Raw genomic sequence first — 23,957 nt, forward strand, 5'->3', positions numbered from 1 at the left:
GGCTTTACCCTCCACAGAAGTTTTCCAGCTAGCTTAGACTAGCTCATGAATCTGTTAGTAAGGAGTCCTGTATTTAGATCAAATCGTGGTTCAGAGTCAGGTTTAGAATCCAGGAGAAATAAAAGATGAGTGTTTATCCCTTGTGGGTACCTTTTAAGAGCCTAGCTCAGTACCACCAACCTTAGGATAGCTCTCCTTGATGAGTTCCATTTTCTGATGACTGTGTTTATTACTTAGTACATTCTGTGTACTGTTGGCACTTTACGGATTTGGACTTAACTTCTCTTATTTGTACATTGCACAGACTTAAGTCTGTTTTGCCTGTGTCTCCTAACTCCTCAAGATTGTATGTTTCCCAAGGACAAGAACCATGCCTGCACCTTAATATATGCCTCAAATGTCAAAGCATTTCTCTGTACCAGTAAATAGTTGTTAACTGTTGATAAAGGTAAATGTGGTCATAAATACAAAGATCCCTGAGTCATTTGGGAAGCATATTAAGTATAAGTCCACTTTATACTGGATAAGCAGACTTTTCATAGAGGTGAAGATCACCTAAAAGTCATAATTTTAAGATTTGACACAGACACACTTGGGTTTTTAAAAATGTGCAGAGACATTAATACTCAACTGCCCCTAGGATTTATTAGTTTCATTCTTAATTATCTACAGGTGATATACTGGGCAGTCTGACTTTTTACTTCCTGTGGACCCGATCAGCTTCTCTACTAACCCCTACTCCTGAGTGCAATTTGTAGTTCAACAATAGCTAGGAGGGCCTTTGAAAACAAATCCATGCCTTGCCTTTTGTTCCTTTCCCCACCTTGTAAAGGAATGAAGTAGGACTTAAGAGAACAGCTCCCTTTGGATCCCTCTCAGAGGTGATACCATTGGCTCCCAGCTTAGAGTAAGAAGCTCTGAGAAATTGAATGAAGGGTGAGATAGAGACGCTGAACCCATTCTTCCAGCTTCTTCTAGTGTTGTTATTTCCAGAATGGCCAACACCCCTACATTGATACATAAACACATTCCAAGGCCTTGTGTAATAGAAAAGTCACCGGCCTCCTGGGATAGGAGCCCTGGGTTCTAATTCTCACTCTGCCACTTGGGGGAAATCCAATTAAAGGCTGGTTTAGTCAGCTTGGGTCACCATAGACTGGGTGGCTTAAACAGCAGACATTTATTTCTGGTAGTTCTGGAGGCTAGAAATCCAAGATCAAGGTGCCAGCATGGTCACATTCTGGTAAGGGCCCTCTTCCTGGCTGGTAGACAGCTGCCTTCTCACTGTGTGCTCACATAGCACACTGTGTGTGTGTCTGTGTGTGTGCGCACGTGCAAGCTTCCTGATGTCTCTTCTTAGAAGGGCACCAATCCCATCGTGAGAGCCCTACTCATGACTTAGCCTAACCCTAATTACCCTCCAAAGGCCCCATCTCCAAATGCCATCACATTGGAGGGTAGAGCTTCAACATAGGAATTTTGGGGTACATAAACATTCTGTCCATAACAAAGGCTGTGGTCCTCAGTTTCCTTGTCTGTGAAATGCGAGTGTTGAGATTCTTTCCTGCTTTTATCATTTATAATTCTGTGAGAAGTAGATTTGTATCATTTTCTAGTTTGAGTTATATGAAATGTTTCCCCCTACATTTTCTTGGGCAACTGAGAACTGAATAGGGCTAGGTTTAAATAGGGTTTGGCTTATTCTTTTATTTAATAAGCATTTTTGGAGCATCTACTGTGTTCCAGGAACTGTTGTAAGCGTTGGAGCTGTAACAGAGATCAAAAGAGACACAAACAAACAAACAAAAAACACCTTTGCTTTCTTGGAGCTTTCATTCTAAACAAATTAAATAAGAAAATTATTTGTTAGATATTACTGTGTGTTGAGTAATAGTGGTTACAGAGACAGAATGGAAAGTATCAGGAATGTGGGATTGCAATTTTAGATAAGGCAGTCAGAGAGAAGATCACCTTAGGTGGTGTTTGTGTCGAGAAGGGAGAGAGAGTATTGAATTCTGGGTGCCAGATTGGAAACCGAGACCCTGCTAGGGAAAGCGCCTTAACCTAAAATCCTGCGGTAGCCTGGTTCTTGCTCCCAGATGCTGACAGCTCACTTCTGTGTGCACATACTCCTCCCCCCGCCGCAACCCTGCCATTCTGTTTTGTGCCAGACACTCTATACTAATTAATGATTTCACAGCCCTTTTATAAATCTCAACCCAAGGACTGTAATAAGAAGTTCCATCGAACGCCCCTGCTGCCAGTACTGCCTGAGTCTGGGAAGTCTGGCTGGCTTAGAATCTGTACCAGCCCCTGAGACAATCTGATGTTTAAATACTTTGATGCCCTTTTCTCCCCTTTTCAATGCTTCTTACTCTCTTTTGCTGGTTTTTCTTTCCTTTTTCCACATCTTTCCACATAACCATCTATCCCCAACCATTTTATTCTATCATTCTCTTGCTCTTCCCTTTCTTTTGTAACTTCCACATTTCCCCCCACTTCTTTGTTTTTTCATCTCATGTCTGTATTTATTCCATCTCTAACTCTTCTGTTTTTTTTCTCCTCCTTTCCATCCTGTCATTCCCTTGTACCCTGAAATGTATGTGGAGAACAGGTGTGACACAGGTGAGGAGTTCTCTTCATTTCCCCAGTCAGTTATGCCCTGGTACCTCTGCCGCCTCCCCCTAACTCTGTGCTGCCTGAGCATGCAGAACCCTTGAGGGGAGAGATTCTGACACAAGTCAATTAGAAAGGGCTACCGACCTTAGGCAGCCTGGCCCTGCAGGAGCCACTAGGCCTGCACTAGGCCTCACTAGGCCCGTGGCATAGAGCTCATGCTGCAGTTCTCAGGGTACTTCACTGGGGCCCTTCATCCTCTGGCTCAGGCTCCTGGCACATTACACTTAGTGTATTATGGGGATGGCATCACATACCAGTCAAATCATTAAAGGTTCAGTGTGATCCAGGGAAGGAGGTGCCAGCAGATGGTGAAATTTTTCTCAGTCTCTGCTATCTTCTCACTGCCTTTCTGACCTGAGCCCTATCCAAGTGTCTGGAAAGCCAGATCTGCCTGACTTTCCATGCTGTTACCAAGAACCAGAGCATTGAGTCCCAGGCCAGAGCTGTCTTCTGCACCAGAGGGCAGACAGGATCAGGGAGCAATTCTCTTCCTTTCCTCAGAACCCTTTTGTTCTAAGCCCAGGAAAGAGAGAAACTAGATTCTACCCATTTATACTCTATGATTACGGTGCTTTTGGTGGGATACATCCTAGGTCTTTCACTCCCTCTCACAGTCCCACTCTGTCTTCAAATCAGTCAACTTCAGGATTGGAAGGAATCTTGGCAGTCATCTAATTAAACTGGCCCTCCGATTCTTAGCCCATGTGGTTGTGTGATTCCATCTTGGATAGCTCCAGTTTTTCTTTGGCTGTCTGGTCTTTTAGATTTGTGATTTGTGATTTGTGATTTGTGGGCCAGGTGCAGTAGCTCATGTCTATAATCCTAGTGCTTTGGGAGTCCAAGGCAGGAGGATCACTTGAAGGGCCAGGAAGTTCAAGACTAGCCTGGGAGTATAGCAAGACCCTATCTCTACCAAAAAAAAAATAATAATAGATTTGTGATGTCCTGGCTGCCATCAGTTGTCAACTGATTTGCCACACAAGTGGATTAAACAATGCTTTGTGTAGAATCCTATATTTTATAGTGAATTTTTATGTGTAGGTACATATACACACATGCCCATGCAAAAACATGTTTTTCATCGCACTGGCCAGCAGAGGAGAATGCAAAATTTCAAAAATGGGAGACATACTCTTTTCTTTCAAGGAATTTACAGCTTAGTTGGGGAAACCAGGGATGTAGAAGTATATTGATCTAAGAATACCTAGAAAAAGAGTGTTAAAACAAGTGCCCTTTAATATAGACATCAGGTCTCTTTAGAATGAACTCCAGGGAAAGTTCATAGTTTTGGTCATGCTGAATGTATGAAATATAACTTGAAATAAATGGTTTGAATGGGTTTGTGTTGACTTTTTCACTTTGATTTTGTTGTAAGAGACTAAGAATAAATTTGTGAGGACTGAAGTTAGGAGAGGCTGAATCAAGGAAAGCTTCATGGGATTAATGCATTTTAAGTTAGGTTTTGATGGAATTGGGTGAGTACCAGACTGTTTGGGGGCACTTCTCAGTCTACTCTGTCAATGAGAATTCTGGGGGCTCTGAATGGCCTTGAGAAACTGCCTTGACAGCCTTCAGTTCTGACCTCTGAGCCATCGCTGTTCAAAAGACCTTTAGGATGTTGAAGTCCACTTCCTATTTGAGATGCCCCTCCATCCATCTTTTGCACTATCCAACATTAACTTCACCTCCTGAAAGTCCCTAGAGGTGACTCCAGGGAACCCAGACCCACTGAAGGCGGTCAACATTGTGTGGGTTGGGGGGATGCAGCCAGCCCTGAGACCACTGGGAGCTGTAAGGGACAACATTCTTTTTTTAATGGTGGGTATAAGGCAGTCATCAAACTAAGCTGAGCAAATCCACTGCATCAAACTAAGCTGAGCAACGGGCAGTAACACAGGAAGGAAGAAGGGAAGTACTATACAAAGTGTGAGTGTGCTGGAGTTTGAAATAATGGGAACATCAGCCCTACATTTCAGGATAGAAGAGCAGCATATTTAGAAACGAAGGCAAGGCCTGGCATTCTTTCCTGTTAGCCAAGATTAGAAGGAGCTGTGGGAGGGGTAGATTTTCTGCAGGACCCCTCTATGATCTTGGGGGTAAGAGTTAGAGTCCTAGATTACTTTGGTCTTCTGGATGTCATCGTTTCCACATCCTGTCTCCCGCCAAGGCTCTTCCTTTCTGGAGAGATTGAAGTTGTTTCCTATTTCACAAGATCCCTTGTATTTTTACATTTGGGGGGTCTCACCCAGGGAATTCCTTCCTGATGTCATCTTTGTGGGATGTCAAGGAGGGAACCGAGGGGAGGGGCCCCAAGAATGTTTCTCTTTCTGTGAAAGTTATTTTCCAGCTCTTAGTGCCATTCAGCATTACTTGTATCCATGAGATGGCTTCTTTCCTCCCTCACCCCACCCGTCTTCAGTTTCCTGGAAATGGAATGGGGGCTGGAAGAGAGAAAGGATGGAAATTCCCATTGCATCTCTCTCGGCTATGCAGTGGTTCAGATGGGGGTTTTGGCGAGGGGGGATGGGAGAAGTAGAGAGATGGAGTCAGCCCTGGAGGGAGAGGCCAGGAGACTGCTGAGCTGATGGTATGGGCCTAATTACTCCCTGCCTTGAGCTTGCCTGTAATTGTGGTTTCTGGGAGCCAGCACGTCCTGGAAATCTGCTGGCACAGCAGAGATTTGGGGTTTCCGCCTGGGATGGAGTTGAATTTTCCACTTGGAGCAACTTGCCCAGCCCCCATTTTTGGTCGGGGAGCAGAGAATCCCTAAAGCTCAAAAGGAGCAATTAGGATAGTGGTAGGAATACAAGGCCTTCCTCTGGAACTGAATGAGAGGTTGTATGCTCTGAAATGCTAGACATTTTTGAAAAGTTCAGAGAGGCAGCATAGCAGGACCTGGTAAAGAGTTGTATGCTTAAAGTTAGAATGTCAACTGTGTCCCTAACCTAGGACAAGTTATTTAATATCTTTAGACATTAGTTTCTCCATCAGTAATTTGATTTGAATATCTGTATTTTCTAACAAGGATGTCCCTTAAGTCATAGGTGGAGAAATGCTAGCCAATACAAAGGAGCAACTTAAGTCCCCCTTCTCCCATGGTGGTGATAATAATAATAGCTAACATATTTTAAGCACTTAATGTGTGCCCTGTGCTAAACGCTTTAATGAATTCTACCATTTAATCTCTTAACAATCCCTTGTAATAGTTGCTTCTGCTATAGCTAAGGGAACGTGGGGTTAAGAGGTTAAATATGTTACCTGAGGTCATGGCCCCAGTGAGTGTCAACATCAGGATTCTAGAGCCTGTGCATTTGGCCAGCAGACATATAAATAGTTGTCTGCACTGCATTTTACTCGCTTGTGTCAGGAAACACTCAGAGCCAGACTGGCTTAGTGAGGCTGGCTGTTGGATTTAGCATCAGAGAATCTGAGTTCAAGTCCTAGCTCTAGGTCTCACCAACCCTGGGACCTCAGGCAAGTCCTTTATCTTCTCTGAACCTGTTTTCCATTCATGAAACATATTTTCATAGTTGTTCTGAGGGGTAAGTGAGATACTATCTGGCACAACACCTGCTACTCAGCAGATGCTTAGTGTATGTTAACAGAATCTTAATTTGGATGAGGGGAATTCAAATAAGTGGCATAGTATAGACTCAAAATAAGCAGCCCCAGTCCCTACCCTCCTAAATTTGTGATCTGAGGTTTTAGAACACTGGCATAAGTTAAAGATGGATCTATGGCAAAGTCAAATGGATGGTGAGGACTCTCTCTAGACAGAGTGCAAAGCATTAGCAGAGTAAAAGCTCTGAAGTTAAACTGCTTGGATTCATATGCCAGCTTCATCTCACTTGCTGGATGCATGAAATCAAGCAAGTGGCTCAGCCTTTCTGTAGCCCATTTTCTTATCTGTAAAACGGCAACATTAATAATGCCAACTCATGAGGTTGTTGTGAGGATTAAATGTAATAAATAAGAATGGCTAATATGAATAATCAACAATCAATCAATAAGGAGTTCTTACTGAGTACCAGGCCCTGGCCTGAGTGGTTTTTGCATGTTTTAAATAATTTATTCCTAACATTCTCATGAAATAGAATCCTAACATTCTCATGAATTCTCTCTATTATTATCCCCATTTTTGGATGAGTAGTCTAAGGCAAGAGATTAAGTAACTTGCCTAAAGTCACACATCTAATAAATGTCAGGGCCAGCATTTACATCTGGGAGGGGAACTCAGGAGCCTACATTCTTGTCTCAGTAAGTGCTTTAAGAATTTGCTAGCTCTTATTATTATCATCATCATGAGTTCCCATTTATCAGTCAGTCACAAGGATTTACTAAGAGTATATGCTTAGCACTGTGTTCCTTATTGCGGGCTCTGTCAACAAAGTATATGTGATAGGATTTCTGCTCATGAGGAGTGAGTGTATCATCTAGTTGGAGTGAGATATGAACAATATGGATGAAACTATTTGATAACAAGTGCGAAATAGCATCGTATGGACTCAAAATGCAGGACTCAAAATGACTTAGTTACTGAAAGGATCACTGGGTAAGTTGGACTAGTTAGAAAATTTACTAGAGACGGTAATCCTTGAATTCAGCCCTAGAAAAGTGGGCTGAAGGGCAAGGTTGGGCTGTTTGGAGCATTAGAGTTTGGGAGGATTTAGAATTTCAAGGTTGGACATTCAGCATTCAACAGATTTCCGTTGAGTGTATCCTGTGTGCCTCACTCGATGGAGAATAATATCCAGATTGATTGCTCAGTCGCCGTTGTTTCTCTCCTGGCCAATCCAGGTTCATTTCCTGGAGACTGTGTTTTGTGAACTAGCAGTTTCCAAGTTGAAATGCTATTATTGCCCTGTTCGAGGTGGTCCATTGTTGATGTAATAAAGCCTCATTATCATGTGATTTGTGCCTGGATAGAATAATCATATGTGTCCAGGTCCTGGAAAGGAACTGCAGAGACCACTCGGTTCATTCATCTTGTCCCCTCTCCCATGATTTCACCGCCCTGCTCCCCAATCCCACGTAGGCACATGCAACCACACTTTTTGCTTAGGAGAAATATAAGGCCTAGAACTAAGACTATAATCCAAATCTTCAGACCTTTAGGATACTTTATTTAAACTGTGTTGCGTGATAGTAAATTGTGAGTCAAATTAAGTGCTCTAGGACAAATGTCTACCATTTTTGTAAACCTACAGAGGGAATTATAAGCCCATATGCCAGTGCCAGTAATTTTTGTCTTCCTAACACCCCTGTAGCTGTTGTGCAAGCCCCTCAATATCAAAGTTGTAATTCAGTGGGAAAGAGTGTAAGAGACAGCAACACTTGCTGGAAGTGGTAGGAGCCGCTGCTCTAAAAACCACTTTTCCTCCCACAGAATGGTCTGGGATCTCCCCCAGTGGAGAGGGCACCCTCCATTTGTATGATCTAGACCTGCAAAGTGCCTGCATAGCCAGAGTCAATGGAGTATTCTTTTGGTTTGTGGCCTGCCTATCGTACCTCCTATCAGGCAGCTACATGTTGAGTTTGTTGCTTGGGGTTATCTTTGTCATAAACACAGTGGCTAATGTTCTAGTGGTCCCAGGCCCATTAGTCAATGTGAGGGGATGAAGTAAGCAACAGAGAGCTCCAGAGTGGATCCTGGGTGATGAAAGTGTCGAGAGCTGCAGGGATCTGGCTACTGGAAAACTTGGCTCTGATTTTCTCTGGCTGGCCTTCTGTCAGCATCCTAGCCAACTATGTATATCAGGTATACTTTGTAGAGCTCAGTCTATGGGTTGAGAGACCCATTTCAGATTGTTGGAGAGTTGGTGCTAAAAAAACAAAAAATAGAAGATGTAAGTCTGTCCTTCAGAACAGGTATTTTATTAAACAGATCACATGGTAGAATATGTGAGTTTATTTTAAAAGCAGTACACAGGCAGGGATCTGTGATGATAGCACAAGAATCACTTGAACCTGGGAGGCAGAGGTTACAGTGAGCTGAGATCACACCACTGCACTCCAGCTTGTGTGACAGAGTGTGACTCTGTCTCAAAAAATTTTTTAAAAAGATACTCTTGTAGAGTGGTTTTAAGATGACAAATAATTTAATTATCACAGTGCCCTGCAAAAAGTGCAAGGCTTGGTCTTCCCATCTTACTGTTAGGAAAGCTGAGACTGAGAAGTGGTGTGGCTTGCCCAGTGCCACACGGTGGCCATGACGTGGCGAGGAGGAACCCTCATTCCACAGATGGAGGCCTTTCCCGCCGACCCTGGCAAGTCCCTGTGACAGACGCCTGTTCTTTGTCTTGTAGGTTCTAGGTTCTGCTCGTCTCCTTTGCCCTTCATTGAAAACCAGGAAACTCAAATGAAGATATACTTATTTATCTTGTAGATATCACCAATGCAGACACAGAATTGCTTCTAGATCATGGTTGGTGATGGTGTCTGTTGTTTCTTTTCCAGTTGAAATGCATTTGGCCGTGGCCTGCCCTCCCTTTATTCTTTAGAGAGAATCATTCCTTTCCAGGCTAGGGATGTAGTCAGGTGCTTAAGGGCCAGGGATGCAAAGAATAGAAGTGGTCATCATTCGAGAGTTCATTGAGGAAGGCTTCCCAAAGGAGGGGAGCTTCCAGACAGGTTTTAGAAGGGTAGAACAGGAATTTCCAGGGGGACCTGTTGCGGGGTGGAGAATAACCTCCCCTGCCTACCCGCCCTTCTTTCTTCTACTTCTGGCAGGGCTTCCTGAAGTCACTAGCCAAGAATGTGGAGGTTATGGACTCAGCCTGTGAAGCTCTGGCTCCCCTCCCGCTTCTGCCCCCCATTACAGTTGGGAGCTTAGGTTGCCATGACTCAATTTGCATCTACCTGCAGTTACCTCAGCTGAAGAACAGGTTGTATACAGCCTCCCCAAGGTAGGAAGGGGATTGCAAAGACAAGCAGACCTCACACCGTCAACTTCCATTACTTCCACGAATTACCCATTTGATAGTTTAACCTCAGTGGTTTTAAAGCCAAACACTAACTTTCCTCTGCCACCCAGGACTTTCCTATCAATTTTGGTATGAACTCAGGGAAAGGGAGCTAATTTAAAATCTACCTTAAGAAAGTAAATTAGAAAGGTGAATCTTCTGGGCCAAATGACACATTTTTAAAAGCAAAATGAAGACTTCTTGGATTGGCCATTATCCTGGGTACCTGCTTTATGGTTGGTCCTTTAGTTGTGCCAATAATCAAAAATCAACTCAAGTAACAATTCTGTTTATACAAGGTATAAAGTATGCCTTCTTTGAAGAAAACCCAGTCTTTTGAGAATTTATATTTAAGGTATTATCACTTTCAGGATGATTTACTTCAGAACATATTTACTTATCTTTTCAGGAAAACATTAGGTAAAACAAGATATGCCTGTAGGGCCGGGAACGGTGGATCACACCTATAATCCCAGCAACTTTGGGAGGCCGAGGCAGGTGGCTCATGTGAGGTCAGGAGTTTGAGACCAGCCTGGCCAACATGGCAAAACCCCATCTTTACTAAAACTACAAAAATTAGCCTGGCATAGTGACACACACTATAATTTCAGCCACTCAGGAGGCTGAGGCACAAGAATCACTTGAACCAGGGAGGCAGAGGTTGCAGTGAGCTGAAATCGCACCACTACACTCCAGCCTGTGTGACAGTATGACTCTGTCTCAAAAAAATTTTTTTTTTTTTTTTTTTTTTTTTTTTTGAGACGGAGTCTTGCTCTGTAGCCCGGGCTGGAGTGCAGTGGCCGGATCTCAGCTCACTGCAAGCTCCGCCTCCCGGGTTTACGCCATTCTCCTGCCTCAGCCTCCGGAGTAGCTGGGACTACAGGCGCCCGCCACCTCGCCCGGCTAGTTTTTTGTATTTTTAGTAGAGACGGGGTTTCACGGTGTTAGCCAGGATGGTCTCGATCTCCTAACCTCGTGATCCGCCCGTCTCGGCCTCCCAAAGTGCTGGGATTACAGGCTTGAGCCACCGCGCCCGGCCAAAAAAATTTTTAAAAAGATACTCTTGTAGAGTGGTTTTAGGATGACAAATAATTTAATTATCACAGTGCCCTGCAAAAACTACAAGGCTTGGTCTTCCCATCTTACTGTTAGGAAAGCTGAGACTGAGAAGTGGTGTGGCTTGCCCAGTGCCACACAGTGGCCATGACATGGCGAGGAGGAACCCTCATTCCACAGATGGAGGCCTTTCCCGCCGACCCTGGCAAGTTCCTGTGACAGACGCCTGTTCTTTATCTTGTAGGTTCTAGGTTCTGCTCGTCTCCTTTGCCCTTCATTGAAAACCAGGAAACTCAAATGAAGATATACTTATTCATCTTGTAGATATCACCAATGCAGACACAGAATTGCTTCTAGATTATGGTTGGTGATGGTGTCTGTTGTTTCTTTTCCAGTTGAAATGCATTTGGCCATGGCCTGCCCTCCCTTTATTCTTTAGAGAGAATCTTTCCTTTCCAGGCTAGGGATGTAGTTCTGCCTGGGTGCAAAGACCTGATATGCTGAAGAAGAATTATGAGGGACAAAGAATCTAGCAGAATTAAGAAAGGATGTGAGATGACCTAGCTCAGCTCCCTCGTCGTGGAAATAATAGGGCCAAGGCACAGAGAGAGAAAGCTGGGACTTTGGTATCAGGCACATTTGAACTTGTGTCCTGGCTCTACCATTTAATAGCTGTATGACCTGGGGCGACTTATGTAACTGATCTGAAGCTCATTTTCCTTATCCGTAAAGGAAAATAACACGGTTATCTCACTAGGTTGTCAGGATTAAATGAATGCCTATAACACATGCTTACTATACGTAATTTTCTTCTCCCTTTTCAAGAATATATAAAAAGATAAGGGCAGAGTGGGTCTAGAACCCAGATGTCTAGGCTGTCAGCTGTCAGTCCTGCCCTCTTGTCAGAAGGGCCTGCCCCCTCCCTCCTGCTGGGGCAGCCGCTATGATTTCCCTCTCTGTGGCTTTGCTCCCCACCCCCGACTTCTACTCCTAACAACTAGATCTTGGATCTTCCTGAAAGTTGCTTTATGTTGTCTGGAGTTGCACAGCTAGTAAATGGCAGAATTAGCACCAATATCTAGGTCTCCTGGCTTCCTCTTGATGTCGTGAGATGCTGTTCTTTTCATTGAACATAAGTTTGATGGAGGACTCCGTGACAAAAGCAAATAAATATGGGCTAAACATAATATTCAGCAGTAGATCATCTAGGAGATCTTAGGAGATCTGTAAGATGGTTGCGTATTAGATAACTCAAGACTTGTTTATTTTGTGTTTCAAGGCAAGATGTGCCTGCTTTGGCAGTAGCTTACTAATTTATGTCTGACTTAGGGTCTCATAGCAAAGAATAGCACCCATTTTTAAAGTACTGCAGTATGCCAGGCATTGTACTAGATACTGTACTTACATTACACCAGTTCTTTTTTTTTTTTTTTTTTTTTTTTTTTTTTTTTTTTTTTTTTTTTTTTTTTTGAGACGGAGTCTCGCTCTGTCGCCCAGGCTGGAGTGCAGTGGCCGCATCTCAGCTCACTGCAAGCTCCGCCTCCCGGGTCTATGCCATTCTCCTGCCTCAGCCTCCCGAGTAGCTGGGACTACAGGCGCCCGCCACCTCGCCCGGCTAGTTTTTTGTATTTTTTAGTAGAGACGGGGTTTCACCGTATTTAGCCAGGCTGGTCTCGATCTCCTGACCTTGTGATCCGCCCATCTCGGCCTCCCAACATTACACCAGTTCTTAAAACAGTCTGATAGGATAGGGAGCTAGTATTCCCGTTTTGTAGATGAGAAAACTGAAGTTCACAGAAAATAGTTTGCTCTCAGTCCCACAGATGGCCAGAGGCAGAGCCCGGCCTGTTCTAACTCCACCACACTACTCCTCAGTATCAATGTAAATTCCTGGGCATAGCTTAGGCATTGAGCTTTTTCTGAGAAATATGTGACAGATTAGATAAGTCAGGTGTGAGCTTGTGCCGATACCCATGCTAATAGAGCCTGCGAGGCTGATGGGGTGTGTTGGGTTCTGAGTGGAGAAAAGGGTACACTGCCTAGGGCAGTGCTGGATTGTTCTCTACTAAGGGATGAAGATGGTGCCCTCAGAGCTGGGCTCTGCTTCCTTCCTGGGAAACAGATGAGCTTGGTGTGCCTCTTTAGGAACTCACAGTCCAGCGAACAAGGAGAGAGGTCGACAATGTGGGAGGTGCTTTGGCAGAAATATATGCCAGGTGCTGTGGGAGACAGAAGTTCTTGGAGTGATGACTCTGGGCAGGCTTCTAGTTTTCTTGGACTGTTCTGAAGGGCAAGGAGGCCTCACCACTGGAGAGAAGGCGGAAGTATGGTGCAGCTATGGCCAAAGGAGGCCAGACCAGTGCTGTCCAATAAAAAGATAATGCAAACCATGTGTAATTTAACATTTTCTAGTAGCCATAGTGAAAAAAAAAAAAAAAAACTGGTGAAATTAATTTTAATGATATAGTTCATGTAACCCAATATATTCAAAATACTGTTATTTAATATAAAATGTTCTTGAGAGATATATTTTTTTTTAACTAAAACTTTAACTCTGATGTGCATTTTATACAGTGTATTTCAATTTGAACCAGCCACATTTCTGGTGCTCTTAGCCACACGTGACTTGTGGTTCCTGTTAGACAGTGCAGGGCTAGAGGGTGCTCCCAGTGGCAGCTCCTAGTAACCCACTCTCAGCAGTCTGTCTCTCACCTGTGCTTTCTAGAGCATTCCACAGCATTGCTGTCTTTCAGGTGCATATCTGCTTTGCCGCAGCTGGTCTCTGGGCCTCCAGCCTTTCCTCCTCCAGGCCACTCTAATCCCTGCAGTCAGACTTATCTTTTTAAAGGCTAAACCTGATCCTATTACTCCTTCGAGAAAGCCTTCAACAGCTCCCCCATCTGTAAAGAATCAAATCTATAATCCTTAGATACCATTTAAGGCCCTCCATAACCTGTCTTTTCCCTCCATCATACACCCTAGCAATGATATGTTACTTTAGTATTTGCAGAACCTTTTGACATACTTTATCTCACTTAATTCTCATAGCAGCTGTGTGAGATAGGTAGGGCAGGGCAGGTGAATTATAAGGCTCAAAAAGTTTAAGAGAGGTTCCTGGCTGGGCATGGTGTCTTACACTTGTATTCCCAGCACTTTGAGAGGCTAAGGCAGGAGGATTGCTTGAGCCTAGGAGTTCAAGACCAGCCTTGGCAACAAAGGGAGACCCCATCTCTACAAAAAAATTTTTTCAACTAGCTAGATATGGTGGTGCAGACCTGTAATCCCAGCTACTTGGGAGGTTGAGGCGGAAGGATCACTTAAGACTAGGAATTGGAGTTTGCAGTGAACTATGATCACACCACTGCACTACAGTCTGAATGACAGAGCAAGACCTTGTCTCAAAAAAAGAGAGGGGGGGGGGGGTTCCTAAGCTCAGCCAGCTAGTAAGTGGCAGAATCAGGACCGAGACCCATGTCTTTTTAATTTTATCTCCTGTTACACTCCCTGTTGTGAGATCCATCCCCTTTTCTCCCATATTGCATTGACAGCCTCCCCAGAGTCCGTGTGTCCTCCCTCTGCCTTCTGCTTCCTCCCCTAGAATGTCCTTCCACAACATAGCTACCTGTCAGAATCCTCCCCTTCCTCCAAGGCTCTGGTTAAAGTCCACCTCCTCTCTGATTTCTTCTTTGGCCATCCCCTCCCCAAATCTACTTTGTAACTACCAACACACTTTAACATGCAGCTTCTTATCTAGTTGATGCTTCACTGTCTTATGTGCAGAATTCAATTCTAGCAATCTGGGGCATTGTAGAATTCAGGAGCTTAAACAGTTCTTACAGGGTTGCCAGTCGTACTCCCCGCCTAAGTCCATGGAAACGCTAATACTCTTCTACTTTATTAGTCTTTGTTAAAACTATGAAATTATGAATTTAATCCTAATTTATATGCATTGTGGAGGTCACTCAAAAATGTTTCTCTCAACTGCTGTGATAAGTATAGGCTTATGATATTTTGATGTCTGAAGATCTGTTACCTATATCTGATTTCATCTTCCAACACATATTTAATGAATATCTACTATGTACTGTGTTCTAGAGCTGCTCTGTGCTCTAGAGAACAAGATACATGAAGTTTATCATTAAATGGGAAAAGAGCAGACATTTTAAAAAAGCACCCAAACAGGCTGGGCACAGTGGCACATGCCTGTAATCCCAGCACATTGGGAGGCTGAGGCGGAGGATCACTTGTGCCCAGGAGTTTGAGACCAGCCTGAGCAAGATAGTGAGAGCTCATCTCTATTTAAAAAAAAAAAAAAAAAAAAAAAAAAAAAAAGCCGGGCAACTACTCAGGGAGCTTAGGTGGGAGGATTGCTTCAGCTTGAACCCAGGAAGTCGAGGCTGCAGTGAGCCGTGATTGCACCACTGCACTCCAGCCTGGGCAACAGAGTGAGATCCTGTCTCAAAAAAAAAAAGAAAAAGAAAAGAAAGAAAGAAAGAGAAAGAAGGAAGGAAGGAAGGAGGGAGGGAGGGAGGGAGGGAAGGAAGGAAGGAAGGAAGGAACCCAAACAATAGTGTACTTACTATTAAGTTAGGCATGTTACAAAGGTAAATTTCAGGGAGATCCAACACAGGAAGTGTCTGAGAAAGAGACACTTAAGCTGAACCCTGAGGAATGAGTGTGGGTTCCCCAGGCCAAGGTGGGAGAGAAGGCCCCTGAGGTTGAGATACAGTGATTGAGAGGTAGAGTGACCAGATACGGCTTGAGAATAGGCATGAGACCTCACCAAGGACCTGTTAGCCCTGTGCAGGATTTGGAACTTCATACAAGGACAATGGGAAACCACAGAAGAGTGTATATCCTCTAATTTCTCTCTTTAAAAGATCACTCTGTGTGTAAGAATGGGTGGGGGCTAGAGTAGACGTGGGGAGGCCAGTTCTTCTAGGTGAGAGATGATGGTGTCTTAAATGATCGTGGTGGCAGAGAAGGGGAGAAGTAGATGGATTTCAGGAATGTTAGGAGGTCATATCAGTAGGACTTGTCGATTGATTGGATTTGCAGAGAGGTGTCAAAGATAACCTCAGATTTCTGGCGTGAGCAATTGCACGGCAGTGTTTTACTGAGGAGGAAACATTTGATCAGGAGTAGGGTAGGGGAGATTGATTGTAATTTGACTGTTGTAGCTTTGAGGTATCAGTGAAGGTGATTTGGTCCTCCCAATTACCCTTTGAGAAAGGTAGTATTACCCACATTTGTTATTGGGAAACTAAGGTTTGAAGAGGTTGGATGACTTGCCTAAGACTACATAGCCAAGAAAGGGCTGAGCCTGAGCTTGTGCCAGTATTTTGACTCCTAAAGTTGTGCTTTTAAAACCATACCACATGGCCTGTGTGCTGAGTATTCAGCGTTGAATCAAGCTAAGCAACCTTCTCAACACACCAGTTCTCTGCCTCCCTTCACACACACCTGCCTGCCAAGTTGTCTGCTCTGATAGTCAAACAAATCCCAAAATCTCTTCTTGTCTAAGACCTTCATGAAAGTAGAAAGGTGAGGTTTACTGGCCCTGCCCTACCTAGAATCTGAACACCCTGAGGGGTATTTTTCACTCACTCATTCTAGTTCTGTTCCCCTCACGTCTGACATTTTTCAAGCATAGGTCCCCTACTGTACACCTGGGGGAAAAGAAAAAAAACAGCAAAAAAACACAATAAAACCATTTGTAGAGGGCTTTACACTTTCAAAGTACTTAACAAATATTATCTTTTTGCCCTCACATCAGCCCTGGAAGAAAGAAAGGATGTGTATGGTCCTTCAGCCAACATGTTTGGAGCGACTTTCACTATGCAGCAGGCTGTGCTGGAACTCATCTGGTGATACAAGGTCCCTGTTCTCAGGGGCTTAAAGTCTAAAAGAGAAGACAGACTAACATGATATCAATATGTGTCATTTTGCAGATAAGAAAGATGATAGACTGATGATAGACTCAGATATTAAGGGACTTGTTTCAAGAGTTTCTCCAAGTTACAGTCCTCTGAATAAGGAATGGCTTGGGCTGCTTGGTGAAGTAGATTCCACACCACAGACCTGCTGAATTGGATCCCTGAGGGTGGGGCCTCAAGTGATTCACATGCTGCTGGATAGCTAGGAAGTGATCCAACTGAGGTGTGAACCTTTTCTGGTACACTGCCAGAGACCATTTGTCTATCCTCTAGTTTAAGAGATGAGGGACTGATACTTACAGATCACCAGAGGTTGTATGCAAACAGGTGTCTTTCCTCATAGCCCTTACTGTAGGGATATGCAAGCCTAGGAGGGTGTGTTTGCCAGCCTCAGACCAGAGGGAAAATTCTACCCGGAGGCAGAATCCATAGAAAGTTAGGGTGCCAGGAGCCTGCTGAAAACTCCACCCTGGGAGATAAGGGAAACCAACCAGTAAGACCAGGTCAGAGTTCTGTAAGTATGGACTTTATCTGGAGCTAAGGTCCTGGTAGGGTGGCTGTTTCCTGGTTTACTGCTCTTGTCTTTAGGGAAGGGCCCAGGAATATTACTTTGCCCCAGACTCAGGAAGACTTAGCTCAGCCTGTGTATAGTGTGCTTTTTTATCTTTCTCTATCCATCTATCTTATATATGTGTATTATGTATTTATATACATATATAGCATATGTGTATTATATATATCTTTAATCATGTCATATATATTATATGTGTGTGGGCACATGTGATGTATATATGTGTATATGTCTTGAATGTGTATGTATGTATATATGTATGTAAAAGAGAAAATAAAGACCAAGCAAATCTACATGTGGCATATACAGGTCATATAATTTTTTGTTTAGGAGCACAGACGTTGAAGTCACACCAACTTTATGCACATCTTAACTTCATTTATTTAACTCTCTGTTCACGTATTGGAAAATGGGGATGTACTCCCTGTTTCAGCAGACTTTTGTGAGGATTGAATTAGATAAGGTTATATCAAGTGCTTAGCACAGCACCTGGTAGGTAGTAAGAACTTTTTCATTATTACCACAGAATGTAGATGTTCTAGGCCTTGTCCTCATTTACACATTTGTGATGGGGTAGGAGTGAGGAGACCAGGAACCTCCCATTGACAGATGGAAAGGACATAATGTTGTTTGCTTATCTTTGTTTCTTTAAACTCCAGAAACCAGTCCTGTTTGGCCACCTTAAGTTCGAACTCATATACTTTGTAGGGGTCTGAGTGAAGCAGTGGGCAGTGTAAGCTAAGGGCAGTGGTGACTGGGAAAGGTAAGGTATGCTCACCTGGAGAGGGCTGCCACCACCCATTTTCAGCTGATTGTCACTATGTGAGACCGTAAGCTTGAGGATGCCAGAACTTCTGACTGACCTTTCAAGAGAAGTCAGAAATGTGTATTTTATTGCTTAGCAACTAACTTTTAAAATATATATATACACACATACACGTTCACACACAGACACACCGCAGGCCAACAAAAAGGATATGTGGGCTCTCTGGAAGGTCACCAAGCATCTCCTTGCTTTGTTGCCCACCCTATAGGCTGGGGAGAGGAGCATGTGGCTGCATAGTTAGAAAGCACCTGCTTGTGCCTTGTGCTGCACTCAGGTGTACCGGGAAGTCCACACTGCAACCTCTGCCCTCCAGCAGATAGGCAGGACTGACACAGGGAGCCTTGGAGGAGGGGAGAATGTGTGCGCCAATGCGGGCCGCATTGTAAAGAAGAGGAAGAGTTCTGCGGGTTACTCTACAGATATTGTATGTGAAAAAAGCAAAGCGCAAAAGGGGATGATACTACCTGTTGTGTAAGGAAGAAAGGAAAATAAGAATATGTATCGGTATTTATTTAGTTTTACAAGAAGAAACACAGCAAGGAAACCAAAAACAAATGAAAATGGTTACTTGGGGAATGGGGAGAAAGAATAGGTATACTTCTGAATATACTTTTAAAATTTCATTTTGATTTTCAACCGTGTAAATGTTTAATATATTCAAAAAATGAAATAAGCTTGAAAGAAAGCAAACCCTAAAATTCAGTACAAATATAAAAAGAAACCTAAATATATCTCAAATTGATAACATAAAAATAGATTAAGACTGAGCACACTGACTCACGCCTGTGATCCCAGTGCTTTGGGAGGTCGAGGCAGGTGAATCACTTGAGCCCAGGAGTTCAAGACCAGCCTGGGCATCATGGCGAAACCCCATCTCTCCAAAAAATACGAAAATTAGCCAGGCGTGGTGATGTTTGCCTGTAATCCCAGCTATTTGGGAAGCTAAGGCAGGAGGATCACTTAAACCCAGAAGACAGAGGTTGCAGTGAGCTGTAATCGTGCCACTGCACCCCAGTCTGGTTGATGGAGTGAAACCCTGTCTAAAAAAACTAAATAAAACAAACAAAAAACCCAACAGATTAACCCAGAAATTTTCACACACATTACTGATGGTACTGGGATATAGTCTGAGGACAAAAAGAACTGCAAGAAAACCTTGAACTTCATAGGTTTGTTGTTACTAGTGATATTGATGTAGTAACTCCAGGAACTATCTTTTCTGCATATTGAATAGAGCAGTGAGTAAATATATTGGTATTGTTTAGGAACGGGGTTCTCAATATGAGAAAAGGAAGATACAATATGGAATGGGGAAGATGAAGAACCCTGTTGTGTTGAGTTCAAATTGGAGATACCAGTGTGAACTCAAAAATTTATAATAAATTTTTCTAGCTCTTGTCCATTAAAAGGGCCTGGAACGAGGGACAGCTCAGCAGCAATGAGTACCTAGCAGCCAGATCTTGTTTCTAAATGCATTTCCTGCTAAAAGGAACAGGGCTCCTTGGAGAAATGTTTGATTCCCGGTCTGGCATAGGGAAAGTACAAGGTGAGCATGGAGTACCTTTTTGTGCCAGAAAGCAAGGACATGATCAAAGACAGATGGTGGCATGTTAAAAGGACACAGGAACTGGCTTTCAGAAGCTCCCACTGGTCAAATTGGAACATTTTAAACTTTTTTTTTTTTAAGGGTAATAGAGTATAATGTATTACTTTGGGGTGGAAACAAGATCTGTGAGTTCATAGCACCACTCCAGAAAAGAGATGAGATGACGTTTTTTGTAAAAGCTTACTGGCTAATATATGTAGAAGGAATGATAGAATTAGCAAATTGCCGTTTTGTAGGCACCAGTGCAATAAGCGCTTTAGGCAAGAATCGTCTATGGAGAGTAAAACTATTGGATGAGAGATGTTGGAAAACAGAGTATCTATGCAGTCTCAAAATATCATCCCACAGATTTCTCATTAATTCAAATGAGAAAATAGATTCTTACCATTGAAAAAATCTCAGGAGTACCACTTTACCTAAGTAATCAAACCTACCATCACAAAAATGGGACAAGCTGTCCAACATCACTTACGTAATAGTCTCTTAAAACTGTTTAACATGAATCTAACCATGAGGAGGCATCAGATGAATCCAGATTGTAAGCCATTAACAAGATAACTCACCTAGACTCTGCAAAATGTCAGTGTTATGAGAGACAAGACCAAGAAAAGTGGGGAGGGTTCTGGATTAAATTAATCTGAAAGAGACATGACATAAGTATAATTCGATATCTTTGATTGGCTCCTGAATTGAGGCAATTGGGGAATAGCTACAAAGAACTTAATAAGACAATTGGGAAAATTTGAATGTGTACTGTATATTAGATAATACTGTATCAGACTCATTGGGTGTGCTGATGGCATTGTGGTTATATAGAAGAATTTCAGTGCTCTTAGGGGGTATAGGCTAAAATATGGGTGAAGTGTCATGATGTCTGCAATTTTCAAGTGAGAAAAAAATGTATAAACATAGAAAGATAAAGCAAATGTGACAAATGTTAGTTGCTGAATCTAGATGAAGGGCGTATAGATATTCACCATGCTGCTTCTTCAATGTTAATGTAGTTTGACATTTTTCAAAATAAAATGTTGGGGTAAATGAAATGTGTGCTGCAGTGGTCAGGGATTGCTTCATGGAGTCAATGCCATTTGATCATGACCTTGAAAAAGTAGTAGGAGATGGACAGAGATGACAAGGGACGGCAACCATCAAGTCAGAGATGGGAATGAGTACAGCATCGCTTAGGATCCAGTAGAGGTAGGTAGTAGGCAAGTAATCAGAGATGAATTTGAAAAGACATTTGGGTCCACAGGATGAAAGTCCTTTAATACCAGGTTATTGGAGGCATATCTGATTGTGTAGATAATAAGTTCTTGATGAGAGGGCCTGAGGGAGTAGTATTTGGGTAAGTTAGTCTGTGGTGGTGGAGTGCTGGATGGACTGGAGAGTGGAAAAGAGTTTTTTTTTTTTTCAGTAATCCAGGCATGAGGCACTAGACATGTAGCTTAAAGGGATGATTGTCAATGATTATGTAAAGAAAGGAGCGACCCTGGGAAAAGATTATAAAGAACTTACGGGTTTCTTTGACTGGCAGTAGGGGATAACTGAGAAGTTGGGTCAGGAAGTCTGTCTCACTGGTGCCATTTAGAGTACAAATTTGGGGGGAAATTCTCCACTCTTCAGGGTCGCCTCCATACCCCCAGGTTTAGGCTGAGCAGAATCTGAGCTCTGCTGTCAAATTTTGATGAGAATGTCGTCAGGAAAAGGGAGGGGCCACCATTAAAGTCTTTTCTATCTATGACAGCCTCCATTTCAGGCCAAAGTACCTTCCTCTCCCCTTTCCTTGTTTCTCAGATTTTTAACCTTCCAAGGTCTTCCTCCCAAATATGTACTCGGACGCACAACCCAGCTGACACAATAGTCTATCCATTGATTCTGTCCACCAGGCCTGCCTTCCATAGGCATCTCTTCCTCCTTCAGTTCAATGGTAGTTTTCTCTCTTTTAAGCTCTCAGGAAAAAAAAAAAAAAAAAAAAATTTATGCATCTGTTGCAAGTATACTTATGTTGCCATCTCCTTGTCCCCCACATACCTGCCCTAGCCTGTGGTTTTATTTTAGAGAAACTCTTGATGACTGCTGAAATGGTCTTTGTCCATGCCCCTAACAGTTGTTGACAGCAGGGACATGGACCTTTTGGTTCATTTGCCTTTGATTATGTGGAACTGCTTATGCCTCAGCTCAAATGCAAACCATATCAGGTTCTTAGGTTCAAATGCACCTTCTAGGCTTTAATATGGGCATAGGAAGCCAGCTTCCTGGTGGCGTCAAGAACAAGGCAAGAAGGCCCGAGGTGTCCCAAGATAAGATGGGCTTTCTTTTTAGGTAGGAAGGAGGAGGAGTTCAAGCCCAGCGTGGATAACCCTGTGCAGTCATAGAGAATAAAGTAGGCAGAACATGTAGGAGGAAGGAACAGTGTAGGCAGAGACAGAAGCCAGAAACCATAGCAAGTGAAAGGAGGACAGTAAAGAGCAGGGACCAAGAATAGGACTGAACCCCTACTACATCGGGCACTGAGGACCACAGCAGCAAGATCCTCTCTGCTTTCATGGACCTTGCAACCTTGCATGTACGGCTTTACAGACAAGTGAACAACAGCTTTTTCAGTTGGGTATTTGAGCTGCAGAAAGGATAGATACTGGGAGCTGTGGAAAACATCAAAGGGCACTTCCCTGGGCATCAGGCATTATACTTCCTGTTAGATGCTGTGGTGAATGGCCTAGCTGAGGACAGATGACTGTTCTCCTGAGTACGGTGGGGAGGTTCTAAAAGGTTTTAAGCGGCAAAATGACAGGGGATGTTAGTAAGCTCATGGCTGTTAGTAAGCTCACCTTGTGACCAGGTGCCTCCTCTGGGTCACTCTTGGCTCTGTTGTGGTTTTTCTTTGCACCAACCATCTCTAGTGTCTTGTCTGGTTTATGTCGTATTTTGTTTTTCTTTCTCTTTCTTCCTCCTGTCCTGCATCGCTCTCTCCTGGGCCCACACTCTCTTCTTCCTTGATGTCCTTCTCTCTCTGATCCAAAGATCAGCCAGTAAAAAGCAGTCTCACCTGTCCAGGTAAGAGGGGTGCCACTGTGAGGGGGGACAAAGACCCCCTCCTTTATATTTATAAGTTACTTGTACCCTCACATGATTTCAAACTTTAGAAGTACCAAAGAATATAATAAAACCCTGCAGTTCCATTCCTGTGCCCCAGCCACCCAGTTTCCCTCCTCACAGACAACCATGTTATGTTTCTTTTGTATTCTTCCAGAGATATTTTAGATATTTTTGCATATGTAAATAAATATTTAAATATATATAAGCACATAATTTTATTCTCTCTTTTACTCACTTTTTTAAACTGTCCAAATAATTCTGTATTTTGTTTATTTCACTCAGTAACATATCATGGAGATCATTCTCTATCCTGTATAAAGAGCCTCTTCATTCTTTTTTATGACTGAATTCTGTGTCATTATATTGCTGTAATTTATTTAACCAGTCACTCCTTGTGAACATTTAGATTATTTCCAGTGCTTTGCCATCACACACAGTGCTTCCATGAGTAGCCTTCTACTTAGTCATTTGCTATAGGTGGGATAGGAATTGCCCCTTTCTGAGGGGCAGCAACTGTTGATTCAGGAACTGGCAACTTGTACACTTTTCCAAAAAGGAGTGCCACAGCAATGATTGAAATTTCTTCTATTCCTGTGAGGGTCCTAGTTGAAGAGGAGATCCAGCAGTGAATCCTTTGATTTGGTGATCAGTACCACTTGGAGGTTTAGGGTCTTTAATAGTTTCCAATTAGGCAAGGTGCCTCAGGCTGGCTGAGGGAACGGAGCTGAATATGGGATTGGAATACTACCACCAAACAGACCAGATTCCGGTTCTCCCATGGTACCCAAAGGATAAATGGAATTTTCAGAGGCTTGGGCCATTCCTCTACTCTGTTTTCTAGAAAGTGTACAAGTTACCAGTTACCCAGCGGGCTTGTACTCATGCCCATTTACCCTCCTGGAGATCACTATGGAGAGGTGGAACTTTGAGGGACAAAGAGATGAAGCTAAATGGGGAGCTTGTCTCTGCTGCCGCCACTACAGCCCCATGCTGTGCTCATGCAGACCTCTATGTGTGTTTGACCCACCTCGTCCTTCCCTCCAGTCTCCCCTTCCTTTGCAAATCATCGCCTAAAACTAACTGGCTGTTTGGTTTTTTCCTGTCTTTTTCTTGCATTCATTTTCTCTGCTGCTCCGTTCTGTTCCATCAGCCCCATTGCAGCCTGGTAAGACCCAACAAGCGTGTATATGTGTGCACATCCCCTGCTTGCTATTGTCTCTTTGTC

General features: G+C 43.3%; 1 protein-coding gene across 17 annotated transcripts in view; it reads left to right on the forward strand.

Moving 5' to 3' along the window:
• Positions 1-23,957, forward strand: part of LOC105498081 (Rho guanine nucleotide exchange factor 11) — a 111,376-nt gene that overhangs the window by 36,041 nt on the left and 51,378 nt on the right. For 9 of the 17 annotated variants that reach the window (XM_011769916.2, XM_011769917.2, XM_011769912.2 and 6 more), the window contains 2 exons: positions 22,658-22,690; positions 23,883-23,897. The exons of 6 other annotated variants lie outside the window; for them this stretch is intronic. In XM_011769916.2, the coding sequence (XP_011768218.2) occupies positions 22,658-22,690; positions 23,883-23,897 (48 nt within the window). The remainder of the gene's footprint in view (positions 1-22,657; positions 22,691-23,882; positions 23,898-23,957) is intronic. 2 more of the 17 variants (XM_011769911.2, XM_071083273.1) reach the window with 1 other exon arrangement.

The sequence above is a fragment of the Macaca nemestrina genome, chromosome 1, assembly GCF_043159975.1.
Source record: "Macaca nemestrina isolate mMacNem1 chromosome 1, mMacNem.hap1, whole genome shotgun sequence".
NCBI lineage: Eukaryota > Metazoa > Chordata > Mammalia > Primates > Cercopithecidae > Macaca > Macaca nemestrina.